Source organism: Podarcis bocagei (genome assembly GCF_964188305.1).
Source record: "Podarcis bocagei genome assembly, chromosome: 1".
Taxonomy (NCBI): Eukaryota; Metazoa; Chordata; class Lepidosauria; order Squamata; family Lacertidae; genus Podarcis; species Podarcis bocagei.
The window spans coordinates 87,251,511-87,275,063 of record NC_138125.1 but is presented as its reverse complement, the minus strand read 5'-3'; the positions used below and the strand labels follow the sequence as shown (position 1 = coordinate 87,275,063).

The window sequence follows — 23,553 nt, the reverse complement described above, 5'->3', positions numbered from 1 at the left end:
TGATAGACTTGTTTGGGACCAGAACACACATTACAGTTGCTGTGGTTTAGAACAGCCTATCAGTCTTGGCCCACCAGAGTTTCAAATCTGGTCTGCGAGGCCATTTACCCTCAAATCACGCCCCCCACCATCAGATGATAACACTGCTGAAACCAGCTGATGGGCAGGAGGGCAGGGTTTAATCCTGAAGGGAGGTTGAATTAAACTCTCTTGTTGAGAGGCAGTGGGCTGCAGAATTTATTTATCTTTGACACTTTTACCTACCCTTCTTCCAAGGAGCTCATGGTGGCATGTCAGACCCCCCCCCCTCTTCCTTTGCATTATCATAACAGCCCTTTAAGGTAGTCTAGGCTGAAAGGTATTGATTGGTCCAAGATCACCTGGTGAGATTAATGGCCGAGAGGGGATGTTTGGACTTGTCTTCCTAGATGTTGTCCAAGACTCTAGTGGCTACTACAGTACATTGTTCCTGTAACATAGCAGAACAGGGCTCTACATATCGCCTCTGGGCTAGTTCCCCCTGCTCTTAATCAATAAAGGGCTTAAGAGATGCACAAGGTATTTGGCAGCTTTGGGTGTGTGAGTTCAAGAGTTTTTCCTCCTTGTTCAATGCATCTGTGTTGTGCATTATCATGATGGCACATTTTAATGCTTGTGTTGCTTCTGTGCTGCAGGTCTTCTATGATGTGAGGGGCTTTCTGGAGAAAAACAGAGACACCTTTAGAGATGATATTTTAAACATGCTGAAAGACAGCAGGTAAGCAACTGCATTTGAACGAAGCTCAAACAAGTTGGGAGCTACAGATGGGCATGGAGCAGAGTTGCAGAGCGTACATAACATTTGAACACTTTGATTGGGGGCAGGGAAGCTGTTCCTTGGACATTCAGTACTGTAGACAGAAGGATGGGGAACTGGTATGGAGTCCTTGCACATGCTTTGGACCATTTTGCAAGCCCCCAGAGGCAATTCATGGCTGTTGGAGCTTTAGCTGCCAATCAGCTCTTTGCCACGGGACTTCAGGTACCCAACCTTTCCATAAGATCCAGCATAATGCAGCACTTTCCAAGATTGCTCTGGACTACTGTAGTTCATCAAAAGGAAGAATGAATGCATCATGCAGTTTCAGAAAGAGATAGGCAGCACCAGCCTGTGCGTTTCTGCCTTTGGAATTTGTCAGTACAGCATGATTGCATCTTGCGTGATTTCAGCTTTACATGGTTGAAAGCCAGCCAGTTGAAATCTCACAAGCTAATTGCACATAAGGCAGAGAGCTCAAAAGCTCCTTTTGTGATGGGTTTTTCTGGCATGGAAAGAGCTTTTAAGTTCTCAGAATTGCTTACTAGGCTCTGGGATGTTCTTGCACTTGGGCAGCCCTGCAAGATCTGCAAGCCTGAGAACTTAAAAGCTCTCTGCCTTGCTTGGAAGGTAAAGATGGCCATGTGGGCCCAGTTCCAATGTGGTGATCTGGGTATATGTGATTTTGCGTATATGCAGCACCGCCAGAACATAACCCCCGTGCAAGATGTGATCAAATACATGTTTTCTCTGTCGTATGCTCCTCTTTCTCTGCAGGCTGGATTTCATCTATGATCTCTTTGAAAGAGTTGCTGGCTGCAGCAGTGAAGACACACTGAAGATGGGAACTCAGAGGCGCAGGCCGACTGTCAGCTCACAGTTCAGGGTAGGAGCAGCAGGCCCCATGAAAGGTCAGGCAGACATTCAGACATAACAGCAGAAGCCCCAATAGGGTTTTTCTTGCCTGGGATGAGCTCAGCTTCCACACTGAATTGTGCTACGAACAGGACAGACATGCATGCCACCACTGAAGTGTTGTTTAGACCTTAGGCTTACTACTCTCTATGCTTCACACAGACTCTCTGCCTTTTCTTTAATTTTTAAAGTGCCCTGTGTACATTTATTCATCAAAACATGCATTTCCCCCAGTCTCTTTTTCTTTTTCAAAAAGTCATTAGTTGGTTTTTTTTAAGGTTATAAAACAGCTCCAGGGATTGCAGGGAGCATTAACCAGTCAGTGCTGTGCATTGCCACCAGCCACTGCAAACTAGCAAAACTGTGTTCCACTAAGCCCAACCTGGTCAGAAAGTTGCGTGTGTGATGAGAATGTACTGATTGTTTGCCTTCACCACAGGTTCTGTGCGCATGCACACAACCTTTAAGAAATGTTGGGCCACACGAAATCCACAGTTCAGAGGTTCCTGTTTCCCCATCCTATCCACAAAGTTTTTGTATGACTGGCTGGTGGCGGGGTGGGGGCAAGAGAGAGGTCAGAATCTTAATTTTCCAAAAAAGTGACTCCTTTTCAGTGTTCTTTTCTTCTTCTTTTTAGGACTCCCTACACTCTTTGATGGCCACGCTCAGCACTTGCAACCCACTCTTCATTCGCTGCATTAAGCCCAACCAGGAAAAGGTGACTTTCTAGAGCTGCAACAGACAGTTGGGCAAGGCGGGTGGAGAGCCACCAGACCTTAAATGGTATCTAGGCTAGACTGGAAAGTGGTGTTGGTGTTTGGGGGACTTTCTACCCTTTTCTTCAAAAGATGGTGAGCTTATAACCCACCAAAGCTGCAGGCAGAAAAAATAGGGCCTATTGTGGTAATAGGGGAATGTTTTGTGACTCTGGTCTGGCCACTTAAAGGGTCGTCTCCTCTTTTGACCAGAGCTACCACAGAAAGGAGTGGAACAAAACATGCTGATGTCTGAGCCAGGACTGGATCTCTTTCAGTGGATTCTTAATGCAAGGGGTGGTGCTGTCTATGCCATATAAGTCCATGGAGTGCCTTTCCTCTTAACATAGGGTTAGGGAGCTTGTGGTACTCCCTATATAGCTTGCCTACATCTCCCATCCACCCCAGCGAACATGATCAATGCTCAGGAGTGATGTGCATTGTAGTCCAGCAACATTAGGAAGGCCACAGGTTCCCTACCCCTTCCCTAACACGTTTGAAGATGCATCCTACATAGCAACAATTCTCTCAATCCTAGAGATTTCTTTTTTTATCTGCTTGATCTGTATGTGTGTGTATTTACAAGTGTCTGCACACTCATGTAAGTGGGGCTCGTTATACGAGGGTGCCCTTCACAATGCTCAGGCCAATATAATACTTTTTATACAAGGAAATCATTTCTTTCTTGTCTCCTATCCTTGGCTTGTCTGCACTCCTTGCTTTGCATAGTCTCCAAATCTCTTCAATCCAGAGGTGGTGCTGAAACAACTGCGATACTCAGGCATGCTGGAGACAGTGAAGGTCCGAAGAGCTGGCTTTCCTGTACGGTGGATCTTTCAAGATTTCCTCCTCAGGTAAAAGTGGCAGTGCAAGCAAGAGGGTGGAATTTTGCTGTCAAATGTGGCCTTCAGTGCTTTGGGACTTTGTGGAGGGGTGTGTGTGTGTGTGAAATAAATGACTCAATGTGGATGTTTTGCTTGTGGATAAGAGGAAAGCTAGGAGACCTGCTTTTGAGCAAAAAGCGCAAGGTGAGTCTGGGCAGGTTGTCTCTTTGTCTCCTATAAAATTTGACAATGATTGCAGGCTACTGCTTTCGTTTCTGTTGTCTGAACAAAGAGACTTGCACGTCCATAACCATTTGAGATGGCTGGTTGGAAGGGAAAGGACAAAAAATAAACATTTCCCAAGCGAAGTATATTTCAATTGTTAAGCTGCAGTTCAGGACCTGGGTTAAACTACATTTTCTAAGTTTTAATGTTTGGGGCATTTGATTACTCTTAAGAGTTATTGCACTTCTGTAGTTGGATGCCAGCTGCTTGTGCTTTCAGACTGACTGGAAAAGACAGTGGAGGGCAGCCAGTTACCAGCTGTTAAGAGCTTCTAACCTGTCAGCACTCAGAAGCAAAATGAGAGAGAGGAATAGCCCCTCACAGGGGCAGGAAGCTTTGCTGAGGGAAAGAAATTGCTTTGTACCTTAACTCCTGGTCAAGAGCATTCATTTGGTTCTCTCAGGTACAAGATGCTCTTGAAGAACTGGGGCAATCCTGACGGTGCAAAAGCCACTTGTGCCTCCTTTCTGCAGACATATGACAGCACCCAGAGAGAATGGAAGCTGGGGAAAACCAAGGTATGCCCTTTGTGTGCAAAAGAGCATGTGGAGCAGCGCTCTGTGCTAAGGAATCTTTCCAGAGGTAGCCTGGGTACAAGATTGATGTGGCTTCTAGGAGAGGTGTGCCCACCTCTGCATAGATCATTGACCTCTGCTGCACTATGACTAGGCTTACTGAAACACACCCACCCCATCCTACTCCCAGCAACTCCATTCGAAGTATAGTACACCCCTCATTGCTAAGCCACAGGCTGTGTCTTCTCAGGAGGTTCCTGTGTCACTGCTTAGGCATTTTGACACTGAAAAGAGAACACAAGAAAATGTCTCAGAAGATGCTGTGAAAATGTTACCTGTTTTTTTGGGGGGAGGAGGGAATCTGTGTTGATACGCCGCTCCTTTATTCTTGCATACTGTATCTTCCTACTATCTCTGCAGCCCTCTCCTCCCACCCCATTCTGCAGTGCAAATGAGGAAGGGACTCACGGGTAGGATGTAGACACAGTTGAACTGAGTGGGGCCAGGTGTCAGGGGCGCCGACTTATAAAAAATATTGGGGGGGCCCATGCTGGTCAAGGAAGGCTCCCCTCCTCCAAAGCAGACCCGATCCAGGCGGCTCCATAAAGCTCCTGGAGAGAGGCGGGGTGGGGGGGTGCGGAGAGACAATGCCAAAACTCAGGGGGCTCCTTGAGCCAATTGCCAGAGATGATCCCCGCAGGGGGAGGCAGGGTCCTCTATAGCCCACCCCAGCTGCCCTTCTTGTATCTACAGCCAGTTTGGCAGGGGGCGGTGGAAGGGTCTGGAAGGAGCGGGGACCACTCCGCGGTGGGAGCTGGAGAGGCGAGGCCCAGCCGAGAAGGGGCCAGCCCGGAAGGCGCAGCTTCACAGCCGAAGCTGTCCTCGGCTTGGGGAGCCAGAGAAGCTGTCGGGTCAGGGCCCTGGCGCAGGCCTAGCCGCTCCTGCGACGCCTCTTTGCTCCCGGGATCGGGGCCACCAGCTCAGCGCTGGAGCCGAGGGAGCCCCCAGGCAGGCCTGCAAGCAAAGGCAGAGCCGCCGGGCGGTGGCCGCTTCTGCAAGGCGGCCGGAGAAGCGGGGACCCCCTCCCCTCCCCGCGTCCCCCCCACTCGCTCCCCCCTCTGAAACTTTGTTAACACTTCCACGCTGAGCCTCTGACAATAGGGGCGGGCCGAGGGCACGACGCGGCTGGGCCCTCTGGACTCGCCCCCCCCCCAGATGTTGCGCCCGGTGCGGCAAAGCATAATATAACTAATAATTTTCTTAAATTATTGGGGGGGCAGAGCCCCCCCAAACGAATTTTTGAGGGGGCTCGGGCCCCCTCAGGCCCCATGGAGTCGGCGCCTATGCCAGGTGTGCATCAAACACTCCCCCCCCCCCAAAAGGTCCATGCTGATTTGTTCTCCCAAGATTGGAAGAAGAGTTTGCAGTGCATGCTGTGTGCCATTGGGAATGATGCAATCCCCAGTGAGGGCTAGGCTATAAAATCTCGGTGGAAGCTTGCATGCTTTGCATTTAAAAGGTCCCAGCTCCGCAGAATTGGAAGGGATCTGAACCCCCAGCTTAATATATGGCACCTGCAGTTAAAAGAATCTACAGATAAAGAAATTGGGGAAAGACCCTTCCTTGAGACCTTGAGGAGCTGGTGCCACAGCACAGTGCTGGAGTGGATGTTTCTAGGATCTGGTTCGGTACAAAGCAGCTCCTTGTGTGTGCTGGCCTCATGCCAGCGTTTCTTCAGCAACGAGGCAGATATTAGTGTTGCAGTCATCTGGGGTACAGATGGGCACGGGGTAGCTTCTGATCCATAACTAGCTTGCAAATATGTGCTTATGCAAACCCAGCTGAATGAAACAGAAGCAGCTTGGGGGTTTGTTTTTGTTTTGTTCTTAAAAGAAAAAGGACCCACGATTCCTCCACCCCAGCCCCTTTCCAAATGTCCAAATCAACAGACTGTAATTACAGGCCTGATGTAATTTCATTGCTAGGCATGCAGCCAACAAGGAACTTTGACAATGAGCATGCCTGTATGTATCTATAGCAATGTGTAGAAGATAATAGATATTAACATCACTATAGTGCATATCAAATGGGTAAAATCTGTTTCACTGATAAGAAATTTGGGTGCTACATTTGGGGTGATTGTAATTCTGCATACTGAGCAAACGTGGAATTTGGCATTGGGTGTGTCACGTTTAGAATCGAGTCCAGAAATTCAAATCTCTTACTTATTTATTTCAAAGCAAGTTTTTCACTCTTAAGGCTGGACAGATAGGCTTTAAAGCAAATGAGTGGTGCTTGGTGAATTTCCATGTTTGTTGCCATCTGCCACAATAAATTGGGATTGAATGGAAACAAATACATGCTCTTTGCAAATTCACAGCAGTGGTGCTTCTCTGTATGCTTTTCTGCTTCCATAATGCAGGAGAACAAGGACGGTGTCTATGTAGATTTGGAGAAGGGACCTATTAAATTTATTTTATTTAGAAAATATATAGACCTCGTAATCAAGAAAACCAAAAACTACTCAAGTGATGTACAAATAAAATTGAAGGTTAAACGCAGCAGAAATCCACAAAAACAAAAATATGTAAAAACATAAATAAAAACAAATACGTATAAAAAGGTATGTAAAACCATAATAATGAGAAATAAAGATAAAACCAATAAAGCTTTTAAAACAGATATACAGGTGACTAAGTTTCATATCTGGGTAGGCTTCCTGAAATAAAAAAAAATTTCCAGCAAGCATCTAAAGCAATACAGTGAGAGGGCACCCTGCCATTAAGGTGTAGCCACCAGCATTGCTGTCTCCTCTTCACCCAAGGGGTCTGCACCAGATTTGCTTTGTGTCTTTGTTAGGAATAAATTAGATGTTCTGAGTTAATAAGGCCGCTAGGGAGCACAGTTGCTTGGGACAGCAATTCAGGAAGTAGTCCGGCAGGTCACAAATGTGCCTTCCTTAAAAGACATGTGGGGGGAATATGGGGAGCCATAGACTCTTACTGATCAGGCAAGGGCAACCAGTCGCAATTGCCAGCTGCATTTAGAGCCCCTGCATTTAGAGCATGCCAAATTCAGGGTGAAGTAACTGGGCCCAGCCAGGACGTTTTAGGCTGCTGTCTGATTCTTTTCTGCAGCTTATATTTCATGTGTCATTGGCTTACCATTTCCCAGCGACACGATGTACAGTCTATGCATTATATTTATGTTCTGCAGCTTGTTCTGCCTTAAATGAAACTGGGGAGGGAGGAAAGCTCAGGCATCAGTCCTTGAGCAAGGGAGACCAAAGGCGGCTTGCCACTAGCAAGAGAGGAGAAAGGAAACTGCTGTCTCTCTGCATACCAAGCACTTGGAGTTAATAAATCAACCTTGGAGCCATTAAAGAGAACAGGCTCCAAGTGACTGGTGCGGCAGACAACTGACCTTTGACCCCACCAAGAACAATAGAACTTTCCCTCTCTCGCTCACTCTCAGAGTTGCTGGTCCATCTAAGAAGGGACTGGCTGCCTCACTGCCCTTTGCTTGCTGTTCAGGGAAGCAGGGCCACTTGGGGCAGGGCTTGAGCTCTTTGAAGTCTTTGCTTCTCAGGATGAGCAAGGAAGAGGGGCAACAGGGTGGGTTGAAAAGGCTCTGCCGCCTATCCAGATGGGATTGATTTCAGAGGCAGGAGATAAGGGAGGATGGCCAACTTTATGAAAGACATTGGAGGAGCAAGGAAAGAGAGTCACATCCCTGATAAGTGGCAAAGCAGATGAGAATTGTTGGGGCACACAGACCACTTTTAAAAATTACTGTGAGCCACAAGGTGGAAATGACAAGGAAGGAGAGAAACCGTTGGAAGTAGGAGATAGGTCAAATGTAAACTACAAAATTGGTTTTCTGGCATCCAAATAAAATGGTGGGGTTTTTACCTTGGTTATTAAGGTGGTAGTTTGGGGCCATTTGGGTAGCAATAGGGGGATGCCTGGCATTTACAGGTATCAGTATGTTCAGTGTCAGTGGTGCTCTGTCAAATGCCCTCTAGAAACTGGCCAAAGCTTAATACAACATTGTTAGCCAGCATCACTGGGTGTGACGGATGCTGCATTGTTAAAATGCTGCTACAATGGCCAAGGAAACCCTAGGGTCTGCTCCAATGTGGAGACCCAGCCTGGATTAAAGCTGAGGCAGAGGATGGAGCCCTGTTTATATGTAAGGATTACAATAACGACTCTCTGGTACTGTCCTCTGCATTGCAGATGGAGAAGTCAGTTGCCGGGTTTGAGCAGTGAGCGCATTCTGTGGAAGGGCAGGAGCAACATTTGCACAGGGTTCTCAATTGGGGGTTTCATTGCATATAAGCTTGCAGAAGCTAAACTTGGGGGTTCAGTGAAGAGGTACAGTTCATGGAGGAGAGGGCTACTAGCCATAATGGCAAGTTCCCAGTCAAGGCAAGGCAATGCAAGATTCGGAGTCATACAAAAAAGTTCTTAGAACCATTCCACACATTGCATGGCAGTGAGCTAAGATTTGTCACCAAGTGTAAAGGCAACATGTTGCTGCGGACAGTCCTGCCTACCTAAGAAGTGTGCATGTATACACATGTGTCCAAATGCATGTTTCCATCATTCTTTCATTTTTAGGTACATACCTTTAAAAAAATAAATGTTGAAGTGGTAGGAAGAATCTGTACTTTTGTAGGAGCACCACTAAGGTGTTAAAGAATGATAAATTTTCTAGCCTTTACCTAGATTGCCGTAATATGGTATTCTTGCACCAAGGATAGAGCTGCCTTATTTCAGTGACCTTGCCTCTGTTCTTTTAACAGTGGCCTCACCCACAAATTAAGCTGGTAGTAATAATAATAATGGGACGTGGGTGGCGCTGTGGGTTAAACCACAGAGCCTAGGACTTGCCGATCAGAAGGTCAGTGGTTCGAATCCCCGCAACGGGGTGAGCTCCCGTTGCTCGGTCTCTGCTCCTGCCAAACTAGCAGTTTGAAAGCATGTCAGAGTGCAAGTAGATAAATAGGTGCCGCTCCGGCAGGAAGGTAAACAGCGTTTCCGTGTGCTGCTCTGGTTCGCCAGAAGCGGCTTAGTCATGCTGGCCACATGACCCGGAAGCTGTACGCTGGCTCCCTCGGCCAATAAAGCGAGATGAGCGCCGCAACCCCAGAGTCGGTCACGACTGGACCTAATGGTCAGGGGTCCCTTTACCTTTACTTAATAATAATAATAATAATAATAATAATAATAATAATAATAATAATAATAATTTATTTATACCCTGCCCATCTGGCTGGGTTTCCCCAGCCACTCTTGGTGGCTTCCAATGGAATATTAAAAACACGATAAAACATCAAACATCAAAAACTTCCCTAAACAGGGCTGCCTTCAGATGTCTTCTGAAAGTTAGCTTTTCCTGGCTAAGTGGTGTCTCAATCTGCTGTTATATGCACAGGAGCAGAGTGAGCAAAAATGTTGGCAATCCTAGCCCTAGGCAGAGCAGACTTTCCAGTTCTGATCACTTAAAACTCTTGCTCTATAGTGGTGCAGCATCTGTAGCTATTGCTGGCAATTAGAAGCGTGGGAAGTTGTGTTTCTATTGAGTCAAGCACCTTGGTCCACCTAGCTTAGTACTGTTCACACTGACCTACAGTGACTCTTCCAGTGTTTTCCAGCCCTGTCTGGAGATGCCAGGGACTGGATCTGGAACCTTCTTGCATGCAAAGCATACGCCCCACCGCAGAGCCACAGCTCTCCTTTTCCTTTGCTGCCTAGAAAACAAATAGGTCTTAAAAGAGTCATGAGTTTGCCTTGTGAGCCCAGTCCCTTTGTGCCTGTCAAGAGGCCCTGCCTCTGCGTTGAAGCATAGGGCCCCTCTTTGTCTCTGGAGGTGAGGCCGAGGTTGAGGGTTAGCGACATGTCCCTGCCCAGTGAGCCTCTTTGGCCTGTTCTGCTCCTCCAGGGTGTTGCTGAGGGCTTTATGAGCAACCTGGGCAGGCGAGGCTTAAGGAGTCCCTGCGTGGGCTTGCACATGTGCTGGGCAGGATGGGGGAAGTGGTGGGAAGTGCTTCCTGTGCAGTATATTTCAAGGGGGGGGGGATTTCTATACTGAGCAATTGTTTGGTGGAGGAAGGAAAAGGGCTAGTATAAGGAATTGTAGAGCACAGGAAAGGAAGGGGAAAGCAGGATGGTCTTTGTGTTTCTCATTAGGGACAGAGGGGAGCAGCTGCTGATTGTCCACTGTGGCAGTCTGGACTTTGTTTGGATTCTTGTAGCAGGAGTTTGGGCAGGGAACAACTAGGCAGAGAGGCACTGTGCTATACTTTTTCCTTGCCAGCTTTGCCCTTCACACCAGTTTCCGCAAGCCTCCAGCTTCCTGCCTCAAGCTAGGGAGTTCTGAAAGGCATCTGTGATTTCTATTTGATTTCTGCAAATGCTGCTCTACCAATTTTGAGCAAGGCCATGTGTCCAACATTTGGGGCTTTATAAGTGTGCATGTCTGCACAGGTTGCGTCCAAATGGTCCCCCTTGCCCCCCCCCCTTGCGGGCTGCTCATTCACATCCCCTAAGCCACACAGCACCCACATGCTGATGATCCCCTTGCCCTCCATATAGCTTTCTCTGCAAATATTCATGTGACCAAGAGCTTTTTGTACTCCTGCTTTAGAACTTCAGTGTAGAAAGGAGACTTTAATGCATTGGCAGCCTAAGCCTTTGGTTGCATTGCCTTCACCTCAGACAAATGTGGGATGCTAGTCATGAATGCAGGTGATGAAAACAGATTTTCTTGGGGATGTTAATGCAATCTTCAACCCACTCGAATTCTCCAGAAGAATGCTGCATTCAAAATACCAAAGGCATTTGCTATCCCAAATATCTGTGCCACATAATCCAGGGATTGTGCCCCAGAGACCTTTCAGCATTACAATGCATCCTCGGAGTCACCTTTTGGATTGTGTGTCACTTTATTGGAGTACCAATGTTTTTGGCCCACTGACAGCCACACAGGCCTGACCTTCCATCCTTTGGGAACCTCCCAGACAGGAATGAGTAACAGACCAGGCCCATGGATGTTTTCCAGACCCCACTGTTGGAATTCCAAGACCTCATCATGGGGCCGCTGAAATATCTAATGGGATTGATGCCATTTCCCTGACCCGTGTGCTGTCATGCATCACCCACCAGAGCCACAAGTGTAGCGTGTTCTGAAAGCAGGCTTCATGCCTCCTGGTTTCAGGAATAGCACCCAGGTGTGTCTTTTAATAAAAAAGCAAAAGCAGAATGACCACTTGTTCTTGTGTGCATTCAGGGTGAGCCACACCTCTTGGGAAGGTTTGATTGCAGAGAAGGCAATGAAAGTGAGAAGGAATCTTCCAGCCAGCAAGACAGCTTGGAGACAGGCTGGCACTGAGGCAGTGATGCAAAGAAGCAGCCAGGGGGAAAATATGTGTGGATTATCTGCAGTGCAGGAAATGATATTTGGAAAGAATCTTCCTCTCCCTCCCCCCCCCCGCCGTTCCCCCCCCCCCCAGCTTCTTTTCTTGGAATGGGTGTCTTGTCATAGTTTGGCCAGTTTTCCTTCTGCATTTTGCATGCAGCGCCTGGAATGCTGACACACATACCCAGAGCCTCATTAGCAGGACTCGAGCAGCAGGCCCAGATAGCCTTAAAAGATGTCACTGAGCCAAAGAAAGGGTTAATAGTTAAAAGCAGTGCAGCCTCCTCCCCCCTTTTTCTCTCCCCCTTAATCCTTGAGCCTGCAGTGTGAGAGAGAGAGAGAGAGAGAGAGAGAGAGAGAGAGAGAGAGTGAGTGCGGGGGCTGGGCTGAGTTTGGCTCCTCTCCCTGCACAACTTTCTCCCTTGTCCATCAGCGACAGCACCCAAAGGGGAAGGGCTGGCAGAGCAGGGACTGGCTCTGGCGCAGGAGCATAAAAGGAGCCCTGTGTGCCTTGTTACGGCAGGCAGGCAGGCAGGCATGGGACCTGCTGGTGCTGCCTGGGACTTGCTGTTTCCTCTCTTTGTGTTTGATGAAACTCCTCCCCGGGGTACCAGGTTTTCCTGAAGGAGGCTCTGGAGCAAAAACTGGAGAAGGCCCGGGAAGAGGAGCTGAGGAAGGCGGCAACCATCATCCGAGCCCACGTCCTGGGCTACATGGCAAGGTCAGTGCTTGAATCGCCTCCTTTGCCCAGCTGCTGGAATGCTCCTTGCTGCCAGGTCTCTCTCCTTTCCAGCTTGCTGCTTCTGGCTGGGCTTCCACTGCTTTCCCCCTTCTCTGCTCCCTCTTGAAATCCCCATGCATTCCCAATGCAGGCCACTGACTGCGAAGTTGCTTTCTTGCCCAGGTCTCTATCCCCTGCCTCTTTCCTGTTGCATCTGTAATCCCCCTATGAAGCTGCCCTGCAGAGAAACTCCCCAGCTCTCCCTCTCTTGCTCTGCACTGAAGACCCTCAGCCCAATCTCTGTCTTTATTTGCCAGACCCAGGCCAGTCTTCCTCACTTATAGCCCCCCTCTCTAGGTTCTGCTTACCTGGTGGGCTCTTCTGGGTGCAGAGAAGGGGGGGTAGCTGTAACCTGGCTGGCTCTGCACCTCCACCATCTATCTGTCTCTGCCTTTTCCTCTTGCTGTTAATTGTTGTTGTCTTGTTCTGACAAATTGCTATGTGTGCCCATTCGGACGGTCACCTGTGCTCCGCAAGGACACTGGTGTTGCTTTGAGGAATTATTGCATGGGCTGCCTGTATTCCAGGATTGTGCCATTAACAGCGCAGGGGTTGCTACTAGAGGAGGAATTCAGCACCCTGGCAATTCAGCTTCATTTTTTAAAAAGTTTCTAGCCTTTAAGGTTGCAAAGAGGCCTGAAAATGTGTGAGCAGCCCCTGGTGACATCTCAAACGCCATTGGCTAGGGAAAGTGGAGGATGGGAGCTGAGCTGAACTGCTAGGAGGCGGGGGGGAGGGGCTCCATGTGCTTTTTTCTCTTTCCTGTAACTATCTGAAAAAAACAAAATATTCCATAGGAAATACTACCTCTGCAAATTTACATAATAAAATATGCAAATAAAACTGGCATCTACCTTTCCTTAAAATAAAAAAAAATGCAAAGTAGTTTAGAAAAAAATGGTGTAGTTTAAATTTGGGCCTACCAAACTAGAATGTTGATTGGTGAACAGAATAACGGCAATCTGCCTAGTCCCCCCCCCCCCAATACTATCCAAGGGGGAGGCAGGCTCCTGTTGTTCAGGCAAGGAAGTCAAAGCTGCATCTGCTGTCTACAGCAAGACTTGGCTGGGCTCCAGCTGCAAACATGGATTTCCCAGGCTGTGAAAACCATCTGCATTTTGAGGGTATAATCATGAGCTAGGCCCAGGTCCAGGCCATTGCATATGAACTGGGATATTGTTGCTAATGGCATTGTTGCCACTGCCAGTGCTGCTATCACCAGAATTTTGCACCAAAATAACCCTCTGGAATTCTGCAAACTTAAGAACCTTTGCATACAGATTGTTTTATTTTGCACAGCCTATTCTGCTTCTGTTAGTTGTATAAAAGAGCAAGAGCCATGCAGGACACTGTAACAGGACTAGCCCTACCATCAGGCAAGGTGTGTCATTGGCATGCAGCAAATTGGCCATTGTTTTGTTTATTAAAATTATTATAATTTAGCTTGCCATTGGGGAGTGGGTGCTATTTGGATCTCCTGTCTTAGGCCATAGGAATCTTACTGGATTCCTAACCCCCCCTAATCACTGGAAACCTTGTTCTGTCACCATGCCGGCTTCTGAAGCCTAAGAGGATATGATGGCAGCACAAACTGTGTGCTAGACGATTGTTCTGCAGAACCAGCAGAACAGTTTTGAAGCAAACACACAGTGCACTGGAAGGGGTGATGAACATGCTTTCCCTGCTGAAAAAGCCTCTCGACCACTTTTCTCCTGGCAGGGCTTCTGTATCAGAGCTCAGGTGGGAGGAAAGGACAGGGGTGGGGAACAGCATGAGCAGGGAGGCTCCTTCCACTTTACATTCCTTTGCATGCAATTGTCCCCTTCCATTCCCCACAGATTCTGGATGAGTCTCCTGGTGTGTCTTGTTAGACCTTGAGGCTTCACCAGGATTTGCACACAGATTATGGATCTTAACAGCTTTAAGCATGTGAGAAACTTGTTTGTTTGGGTATTTAAAAAAAATAAGTTTTAATTTAAGCTTTGATTCTCAGGATGCTGAACTCAGTGTCAATATCCATTTCAATTCTTGTGCAATGCAGCCACAGGCTTGCAGAGCACACACATTCCCTGTTCTTTAGCAGGAGACACCTCATAGTGCCACATGGAGTGTCAAACATAGCAACTGCCTGACTCTTGTAAGTATATTTCCTAGATAATGCTTCTATTCCACAGAAAGAATATACTAGTTTTTCAAATTGGTCCTCAAAAAGAAAAAGAAAGCATATAATCCATATTGGATTCATGTGGACTGGCCTTAATTGCACTAATAAAAGAACCAGACCCTCAGTTCAGGCCAGGAATGTTAGGACTTAGAATTTGAGTTTTTTCTACGCCTGCAGATTAAATACAGAGAAGGGAGATTCTGAACATGTACAGAGTGCACAGTCTCATTACTAAATAAAAGGCATTCCCCATCTCTCTCTCTCTCTCTCTCTCTCTCTCTCTCTCTCTCTCTCTCTCTCTCTGGTACGGGGACCTTAGCTTTCATATGTGGGTGGGTGGGTGTAAAAACTACCCATTCCTCTGTTTTAGGAGAGCAGTGCATGGCTGTCTATGTGGGAGCATCTGGAAAAAAGACTGATATGCTGGGAGGAGGTCATGACAGGAACCATCCCTTTATTGTTTGGAGGGATGGGGGAATCTGCCATTTTGCCTTGGGTTGGGAGGTTCCTTGCCATTACACCACTCAAAGTGCTTAGCAAAGACAGAGCTGGTGTAGAAACAGGAAATGAGTGGCCCCAAGAGGGAGATGCCTAAAGCATTCTCCAGAAACCAGGTGGGTGACAGATGGAGGAGAAAGGAAAGCATGGAAGGAGTGGCTTCCTGGGGAAATGTTTTTTGGAGAAAGCGGCTGTGGTTGTGCTGATTCATTGAATCTGGCATCTTGGTACCCCTGGGTCAGATGGTTTCTGAGGCAGATGCTGAGGAGAACCTAGTGAGCAAGGGCCGTTGATTGACAGTAACCCCCACCTTGCTTTCGTTGACTCAGGAAGAGGTATCGAAGGGTGCTAGCCAGTGTCGTGACTATCCAAAAGAACTACCGTGCTCACTTCTGGAAGAAGTCCCTCCTGCGCCTGAAAGCCTCTGCCATTGTCCTGCAGAAGCACTGGCGTGGGCAGCTGGCTCGCAGCCTCTACCGGCACCTGCTAGAGGAGGAACAGCAGCGGAAACGGGAAGCTGAGGAGCAGAGGCGTCGAGAGGAAGAGCGGATTAGAAAGGAGGAAGAGGAAAGACAATGGCAAGAAGAGAGGGAGCGTAGGAGGAAGCAGGAGGAGGAAGAGGAGAAGAAAAGGTACCAGGCAGTCTTGGTTCTGTCTCCCTGGCCCCGCTTTCACAAAACTGCAGCTGAAGAGGCAAACTTGTGCCAGGACTGTACCACTTCAGACTGCAGGAGTGAGAGGGATGTACATGATTTAATGTTCCTCCATGTAAAGGATTCCCTGCGTATAGAAAATCAGGTGTCAGGGATAAGGATTTTGGCTTACCTACCTCTGGTGTTTTAGTTTTCTATGTGGAGGACTGTGGGGTGTTTTTTATCCCTCTTGCCATTTGATCAGCCCCCTGTAGCCTGAAGTGGAACAGTCCAAACAGGACTCTGCCTTTGATGTGTTGCTCGTGATAGGCAGAGTTTTGCATATTCACCACTTTAAAAGCGCAGCAACACATTACCAAACTTCTATATCCAGGTGAGCCAAATTGTGCTCAGACAGACTTGAATTCGGTGACCTTTTAAAAAATGAATTATGGGAAGTAAGTCTGCATATATATGTTTCTAGTAGGGGAGGAGCCATGCATGCCCTGAAGCCCCGCCTCCTGACCATTAGAAACATTACCCAACATCCTCTCTGCCTTTGCAGATTTCACCAGTTACTTCCTGCATTCTTTTTTGAGCCCAACCTCACTCCTTTATAGCTGCAAGCTGATACTAAATTCCATGCTTAGTGAGAATTGCACAACACACAGTGCTAATGATAGGGCTCATCTGGATGATACCACTAAGCTGGGACTTTTTCCTTTGGGGCACCCCTATACTCGGCACAAGAGACTAGCTATGGAGGTTGCACAACTTGCTCTGGTCCCTGTGAGCCAGGTGGGCCAAGGTGGTCTGAAGCTTCCTGAATATCTGGACTCTGCAGAATTTGGAAGCCTCAAAGCAGCGCACCTGGGCATGTCTCTTAGTCTCTGGGCTGAAAGGACGACTAAGCGCTAGGCTCTGAGGTTGTCGCAGGACATCATGGCAGGTGGCTGGTTCAGGACTACAAGGGTGAGCGCCACAGGTTGCAACGCAGTGGTAGTAACTGCTTCCTTCTAACACTATGATCCTACTTTCTATAAACATAAATTTTATGAAATAAATAAGGGTGTATGGTTTCTAAACTACTTTTTATTTGACGCAAAACCTCCAAGTAGCACAACAATAAAATAACACAGCAGCAGTAGCATGTCAATATAACCTTGTGGGGAAAACCACCTCATTAAAACATCAGTACCATGTTTTTAATATTTTCTTGTTTGTAGGTCAGCCAGGGAAGATTGAACAATTGCTACAGAAATTTAATTTATTATTATTAATAATGTGTACAGTTTCTCTGTCCTTGACATACACCCATTTGCAGTGAGCTTTTTTAAAAAATACATTATATAGGTATTGGGGTTTTTTAATTGTGTATGCGCCCAACACTGTTCCACATATGTTACCACAGTCTACAGCTCTAATAATAATGAAGTGGTGATTACCAGCCAAGTTATTACTTTTACCCTTGGAAAATGATATGTGACTTTAGGAAGTTGTGTATTTTTAGAAGGCTTCTTCTTGAGGGAAACTACTTTTCTTTAAAAACACAGTTTCGGATCCCACATTATTTATTTATTCTAGAAGTCCAGCCTCCAATTCCCTTTTCTTGGCTTTGTGGTCAATCAGGAGTCTTCAGTGTGACCTTGCCTCCATTCCACTCTGTCCAGTTTCTTAGCTTGTTCCTCAGTCACAAGAGGGGAGAGCCGGGGAAGTCTTGACACAGCTGCACACCTCAAATTAAACCAAGCCTGAGATAATCTGGCTGTCCTATGGGAAGAGGGTGCCTTCAGCTACTTTAAAGGTAAAGGGATCCCTGACCGTTAGGTCCAGTCACGGCCGACTCTGGGGTTGCAGCTCTCATCTCGCTTTACTGGCTGAGAGAGCCGGCGTACAGCTTCCGGGTCATGTAGCCAGCATGACTAAGCTGCTTCGGGCGAACCAGAGCGGTACCTATTTATCTACTTGCACTTTGATGTGCTTTTGAACTGCTAGGTTGGCAGGAGCAGGGACCGAGCAATGGGAGCTCACCCCATCGCAGGGATTCAAACCGCCGACCTTCTGACTAAAGAGTATGTTCATATGACATTTTTTATCCACTGTGAGGCAGCCTCCATTTCCCTCCACATGCATTCTGCAGTGTGAATTGTTGTTCCATATGTGTTCAATAGCAGTCAGCATCTGTTCTGAAGCCTTACCAAAACTGAAAACCCAAGCATTTCATTAATATAATAATTTCCCTTGGTTTAACTTTAAAGGCTTTGTTACAGCTCACAAAATTTTTGATCTGAATGCAAATGACTGAGGCAGCAGTGTTATTTAAAACTTCATTGATTTCAGCAAATTTTCATGGCAAGCTGGACTGTAGATTTTATTGATGAGTTTGTTCTTTGTTTTTGAACAGAGAAAAAGAGCAGCTTGAAGCAGCACTGCAGATGGCTCAGGTGTGTTCCATTATGACTCCCATTATATGCCTCTCATTTCAGAATACTAAGCAGAATACGAAGACATGCTGGTGATCTTTGTTGCTTGACCTTTCCCTCTTTACAAGCTAATCCAAGGTACTGTTTGCAGAATGCAGTGCTATGCTGTTAGGGTGACTCTGTCCTCAGTCTAGATGACGCTCCACTCCTATAAAGTAATATAAACACCTAGGGTTGTATGCCAACAGGCATCAACTTGCACAACAGAACTTCCCTCTCCTCTCCTCTTCCTTGAAGCTCATCGCACATCCTCAAAATCTTCTCCAGAAGGTTGGGGGACCCTCTGGAGCAGATTTTGGGGGTGTGCAAGGAGCAGATGGGGAAGTCCAATTGCAAAAGCAGAGGTTTGTTGCATGAGCAGAAGAAAAGTGTTGGATATGTCCCTAGATGTTGAGTGTTACATGTAGCTTGATCCTAGGAACGGCGATACAGTGTCATCTAGATTGAGGACAGTTTCAAAGTACTGTAATAAACAGAACTGCATTCTGCAAACACCGGATACAACCCATAGTTGTACAAATATAGTGGAATGTGTAAATGTCAGCTGCTGTGGAATCCTGATCAGGGTTATCAATGTGGCATGTGGGACGGCGGGTTTACCTCTTTCTTTTGTGCCACAGTCCCATTCCCATTGAAAAATACGGGGGGGGGCAGCTGCTATTCGTCTCTGAATGAAAGCTTGCATTGGTGCCAGTGGAAATTTCCCCCTTGAACCAGACACAGGCTCAATGGCCCCTTTTTTCAAAATGGTGAGGGGACTGCAGCTGAGAGGTGGAATCAGCAAAAGACTTCCCCACTGACCCCTGTTCATTAATGAGATCTTCTGGTGGATCAAAGACACTTCCATCCAAGGCACATTTGAATCCAGCCTATTGTCACTTGGCTTGGCTTGGAGATAGACCATAGCCTTTTAAGCGAGTTGGAAGTGCCTGTGAGAGCCTTTGCTTCCCTTGGTGTACAGTACAGATGCTTAGTTCTTTTGTCCCATGAGTACCTCATCAAACAGGTTGGGTTTTTTTAAGTAAGACCCATCTCCAGCCACTGTTAGAGGCTGTATGCCTCTGAATACCAGTTGCTAGGATCACAAGGAGTGAGAGAGTGCTATTGCACTCAGGTCCTGCTTGCAGGCTGGACATGGGCATTTGGTTGGTCACTTTTGAGAGAACAAGATTCTGGATTAGATGGGCCATTGGCCTGATGTAGGGCTCTTCTCATGCCTTAGAACAATTAGAAGAAATGTTGTACATGCAGGGAGCAGAGGGAAGTGCCACTTGGCCGCCATGCACGCACCTGCTTTCTCAGATCTGTTACTGTGACTCCATTAAGGCTGATCTTTGAAAGTCTGTCATCTGTGCCCCTTTGGGTGACCCTTTCTTTCAGATGGAGGCGCTAAGGACCCAAGAGGAAGACCAGCCTTTACAGGAAGAGGAGCAGCGTCAGATGGAAGAGATCCTGCGACTGGAGAGGGAGATTGAGAAGCTGCAGTGGCAGCAGAAGACTGACCACATCACCTGTGAGAACACCAAGAACGAGATAAAGCGGCAGCGGGAAGAGGAGATCCAGAGGCTGGAGAAGGAGGCGTCCAGGGTCGCGCAGGAGTTCCTGGAGCTGCTGGATTTTGGGAATTTGGATGAGAGCGTGCAAGGCTTTGAGCACTCTCTGTCCAACGAAGGGACCCTCAACATTGAATGCAGCCTTGTAGCTCCCCTGGCTGAGGAAGAAGAAGACGAGGGCTTTCCTGCAGATGAAGAGGGACCACCAGTTCCCAGCCCAAGTCTCCTGAACCAGGACAGCAGCACCAGAACCAGTGACAACTATTACTCCGAGGAAGATGCTTCTCCGAATATGCCAGTGCCTAGGAAGGGAGAGAACGAGGAGGGCAACACTCTGTGTCTTTCCACAGAGAGATCTGCAAGCCCCCAGAAGGAGCAGCCTATGGAAAGCATCTACCAATCAGCCTCGGAAATCCTGCAGAGTGACAATGGGGACTCAGAAGAGCCAATTTACAGCTTGCCTCCAGATGTGGAGTCTGACTATGACCATGAGGAGTTTGATGGCAGCGGAGAGGCTGGCAGCACGTCCGCTGAGCCCCTGAATGGGGAGGAGGCATCGCGCAATTCCCACAGCAACGGCATGGACTCCAACCGCGGCAGCTTAGACTCGGTAAGGGCCATTTGCCTTGAAGTGAAAAACAGATCCTGCTCTGAAACAGGAAGTGTGTTTTTCTTTTTATCTTTCCTGTGCACGTTTGGCACCTCAGTGCTCTCTTGTGTTAACTCCTTGTGTTAACATGCTCCTTGGGGTTAAAAGGCACTTGTTTTCTTCAGTCCACATTCACAGCCATTGCATTTCATCATGATGCTTGTGAACACATTTCTGCTCCCTCCCATCCATAGGCTTGCCTAGTTTCATCTTGCATAACTGTCCAATCCTTGTGGTCTCTCATAGGCATCTCCCAGCTTGGTTTCATTGGAAAATTTAATCCACACTCTTCCTGTTTGCAATCAAAGTTGCAAACAAAAAAGAAAGGGGGAAAATGTAGTGAATAAAATAAGTCCCAAGACTGATTCCTAAAGAACTCCACTTCTTCTTGCAAGCTGACCTTGGAACTTTTTCAGTCTTCCCTTGTCTCAGGATGTGGTTTTGAAGGTACAGGATGCAATAGCTTGGATGAAGCCAAGAAGTTCTGGGCTTGGGCAATGCCTGGATGGGAGACTTCCAGGGAACTGTGTGTGTTGCCTTGAGTTCCATCATAGAAGAAAGGCAGGATACAAATATAATGGAAGAAAGGCAGGATATAAATAATAAAATATAGGCACAGGATTTTGTTTTGTTCTTAAGTGTTAAAATCCATTGTGTTGTGTTTCCTTTAACCCAGGGGTAGCCTTTGGCCTCCAGCTCCCATTAGCCTCAGCCAGCACGGCTCAATGGTCAGGGATGCTGGAAGTTGTAGTCCAGAAACATTCAGAGGAAACCACATTGACTGCCTTAAGCTATTGGTTACTTTACCCATTTTCTGCCATGTTTGTATTTTTCTGTGTGATACTAAAAGCTTACTTGCACAACTGGTGTGTCTGTGCGCATATGTTTGCATATGCATCCCATATATGCACATTTCCCTTTTGTTCTTCACATCTTCATGCACATTTGTATGTTTTTTATATATGTTGGAATATGGATTTTGTGCCTGGTATTGGTGCATTACTTGCAGCTACAATTACTGTATGGGTATTTGTATCTGCCAGATTTACAAGGGCACTTACTGGATATTGTTTGACCCGATTAATCATGCACGCAACAGCCACCGTCCCCGAGAACACACTCATTGTATGAACCTTTTGGGGGTGATCTTAAAAAGGGAGTTCATATACTTTAGAAGCTATCCCATGTAGAATGGCAGTTCACCCCTTTGTGCTGCCCATAAGGACATATTGTGTATGTGTGTGTTAGGTTGTGTGTAAAGTTGTAGCTTTTCACATGATCTGCTGCAGAAGGGGGTTAGACTGCCCCCCCCCCCGAAGGGGGATAATGAGAGAGAGACAGAAGCTGAGATGGCCAGAATGCATTTGGCTGAACATCAGAGAACTATTGCAATAGAAAATTGGAGGTTCTTAAAGCAGATAGTTCCCAAATGGAAATAGAGGCCAAAGTCCACATGTTGGCAACTGAGTATGGCAGGTTTTGGCCTTTGCCTTGAAATCACTCACCCACTTTAGATCATTCTTGCTTCTGTATGGTTATCATACTGCCTGGGCAGCTCAGTACTCAGATCTGTAGTGGAAGTGCGATAGGACTTGGCAGGTTGTGCTGCTTTGTTTCTGGAGCGTAACCATTCTTTTTGCCTCCAGTTTCTAGACAGTGAGGATGAAGGGGATGCTTATATGGACACGGATGAAGAATTCTGCAGCAGCCGGGTCACTGTGCTCAATGGATCGGGGCCAGCCTATTTTCACAGCTATCTCTACATGAAAGGTAAGCAGCTTGGTCAGTTCCCTAAGCTGAGCCATTTTCCCCTGCTCCCTAATCCCCTCTCATCTCCCCTCAGTATTTGCTCCCTGTTTTGCTGTTTTGTTCTTCTTCATTTCCAAGATCAAGTCAGTAAGGCTTTTTGTCAAGGAGGGATTAGAAGGGATCTTGGTTGCTTTGCATTGGCATCCACATAAAGGCTGTGATATCCAGTCCCAAGTGTTGGGTCTTAATGGGCATGTACAGATGATAACAGTTTTTAGAGATGGCAGAGGCCCTGTTGTGGAATATGCTTGAAGTGATCTGGCAGCACTGTGAAGCAGTATTTGGGGTAGTAGCAAGGGGGTGGATAAATGAAATTAAAGCTTGAGGCTACAAAATTTGCATTTATAAAAAAGATACTGGTCTTAGTGGGGCGGGAGGAGGCACCATTTGGGCCTCACTTCAGGTAACAAAATATCTCATGCCAGTTTTGTGAGGGCTTGTGCAAGTACACACATTTACCTCCCCACTCCCAATTTTACTTTGGTAACTGGCAGACCAGGGTGTTGTATTTTTAGGGTTGTAGGGGGAGGTAGTAATACAAAAAGTCAACCGCTGCCTCGCTGTACGTTGCAGCTAATGCCACTGTGATAAACTTGTGCATTGCTTTTGCATGTTAGCATTCTGTGTCTACAGGAGGCCCCACATTTTTCAGGGAACTGTTACAGCCAAGGGCAGGAAGATACACCTGCCACTGTCTTTGTCAGGTGCTTGTGGAGTGCAGGATGGGGACATTCTGGTGGTGCAGTAACTTTGACTGTGTCTCTTTTCTCTTCCTTGTAAGGGGGCCTGATGAACCCCTGGAGACGGCGCTGGTGTGTCCTGAAGAACGAGGCTTTCATGTGGTTTCGAGCCAAGCAAGAGGCCTTGAAGTCAGGCTGGCTTTACAAGAAGGGAGGAGGCATGTCCACGCTGTCTCGCCGGAATTGGAAACGGCGCTGGTTTGTGCTGAGAGAGGCCAAGCTGATGTACTTTGAGAACGACAGTGAAGAGAAGCTGAAAGGGACGATTGACATCAGGAAGGCCAAGTATGGGACACTGTTATGTCTGTAACCCTAGGGATAAATCAGTATCAATATTGATTGGTAACAGGATTTGGGGAATCCTTAACAACCTGGGCCTGAGGGGAAATTGTTTGACTCCTTAAGTCCTGTGGGACATCTTTAGGCCTGAGGCTGTTAGAGAGGGTGGGGCCTTAGAGCCCCTTACCTGGGTGCAAGGGCTATTTTTAAAGCTTCAGTGTCAGTCCTGCATGCATAATGACGCTCTAGGACCAGGCCCATGCAGAGCTTGTTTGAGGCCTGGGGCGGGAGTCTTGTTCTTGGCATGATAGCTTAAGTCTGGCAGGCCCCTGGTGGTATCCCCCAGCCTGTTTAGCCCTCTGAGGCCTGTGAAAAGTGCAACTGACTGTCCCCCCCCCCCCTGCATGGGCCTACTTAGGACTGATTTGAGAATTTTCTTGCAGCGAATTTTGC

At 47.3% G+C, this 23,553-nt stretch overlaps 1 protein-coding gene across 2 annotated transcripts in view; it reads left to right on the top strand.

Annotated features, from left to right (window-relative positions):
* The window catches only part of LOC308573345 (unconventional myosin-X-like), a 76,900-nt gene that overhangs the window by 37,867 nt on the left and 15,480 nt on the right, over window positions 1-23,553 (top strand). For both annotated transcript variants that reach the window (XM_081170179.1, XM_081170180.1), the window contains 11 exons: window positions 675-757; window positions 1,574-1,682; window positions 2,349-2,429; window positions 3,196-3,320; window positions 3,979-4,093; window positions 12,127-12,233; window positions 15,285-15,587; window positions 17,992-18,031; window positions 19,451-20,233; window positions 21,919-22,042; window positions 22,863-23,106. In XM_081170179.1, coding sequence (XP_081026305.1) covers window positions 675-757; window positions 1,574-1,682; window positions 2,349-2,429; window positions 3,196-3,320; window positions 3,979-4,093; window positions 12,127-12,233; window positions 15,285-15,587; window positions 17,992-18,031; window positions 19,451-20,233; window positions 21,919-22,042; window positions 22,863-23,106 — 2,114 coding nt within the window. The remainder of the gene's footprint in view (window positions 1-674; window positions 758-1,573; window positions 1,683-2,348; window positions 2,430-3,195; window positions 3,321-3,978; window positions 4,094-12,126; window positions 12,234-15,284; window positions 15,588-17,991; window positions 18,032-19,450; window positions 20,234-21,918; window positions 22,043-22,862; window positions 23,107-23,553) is intronic.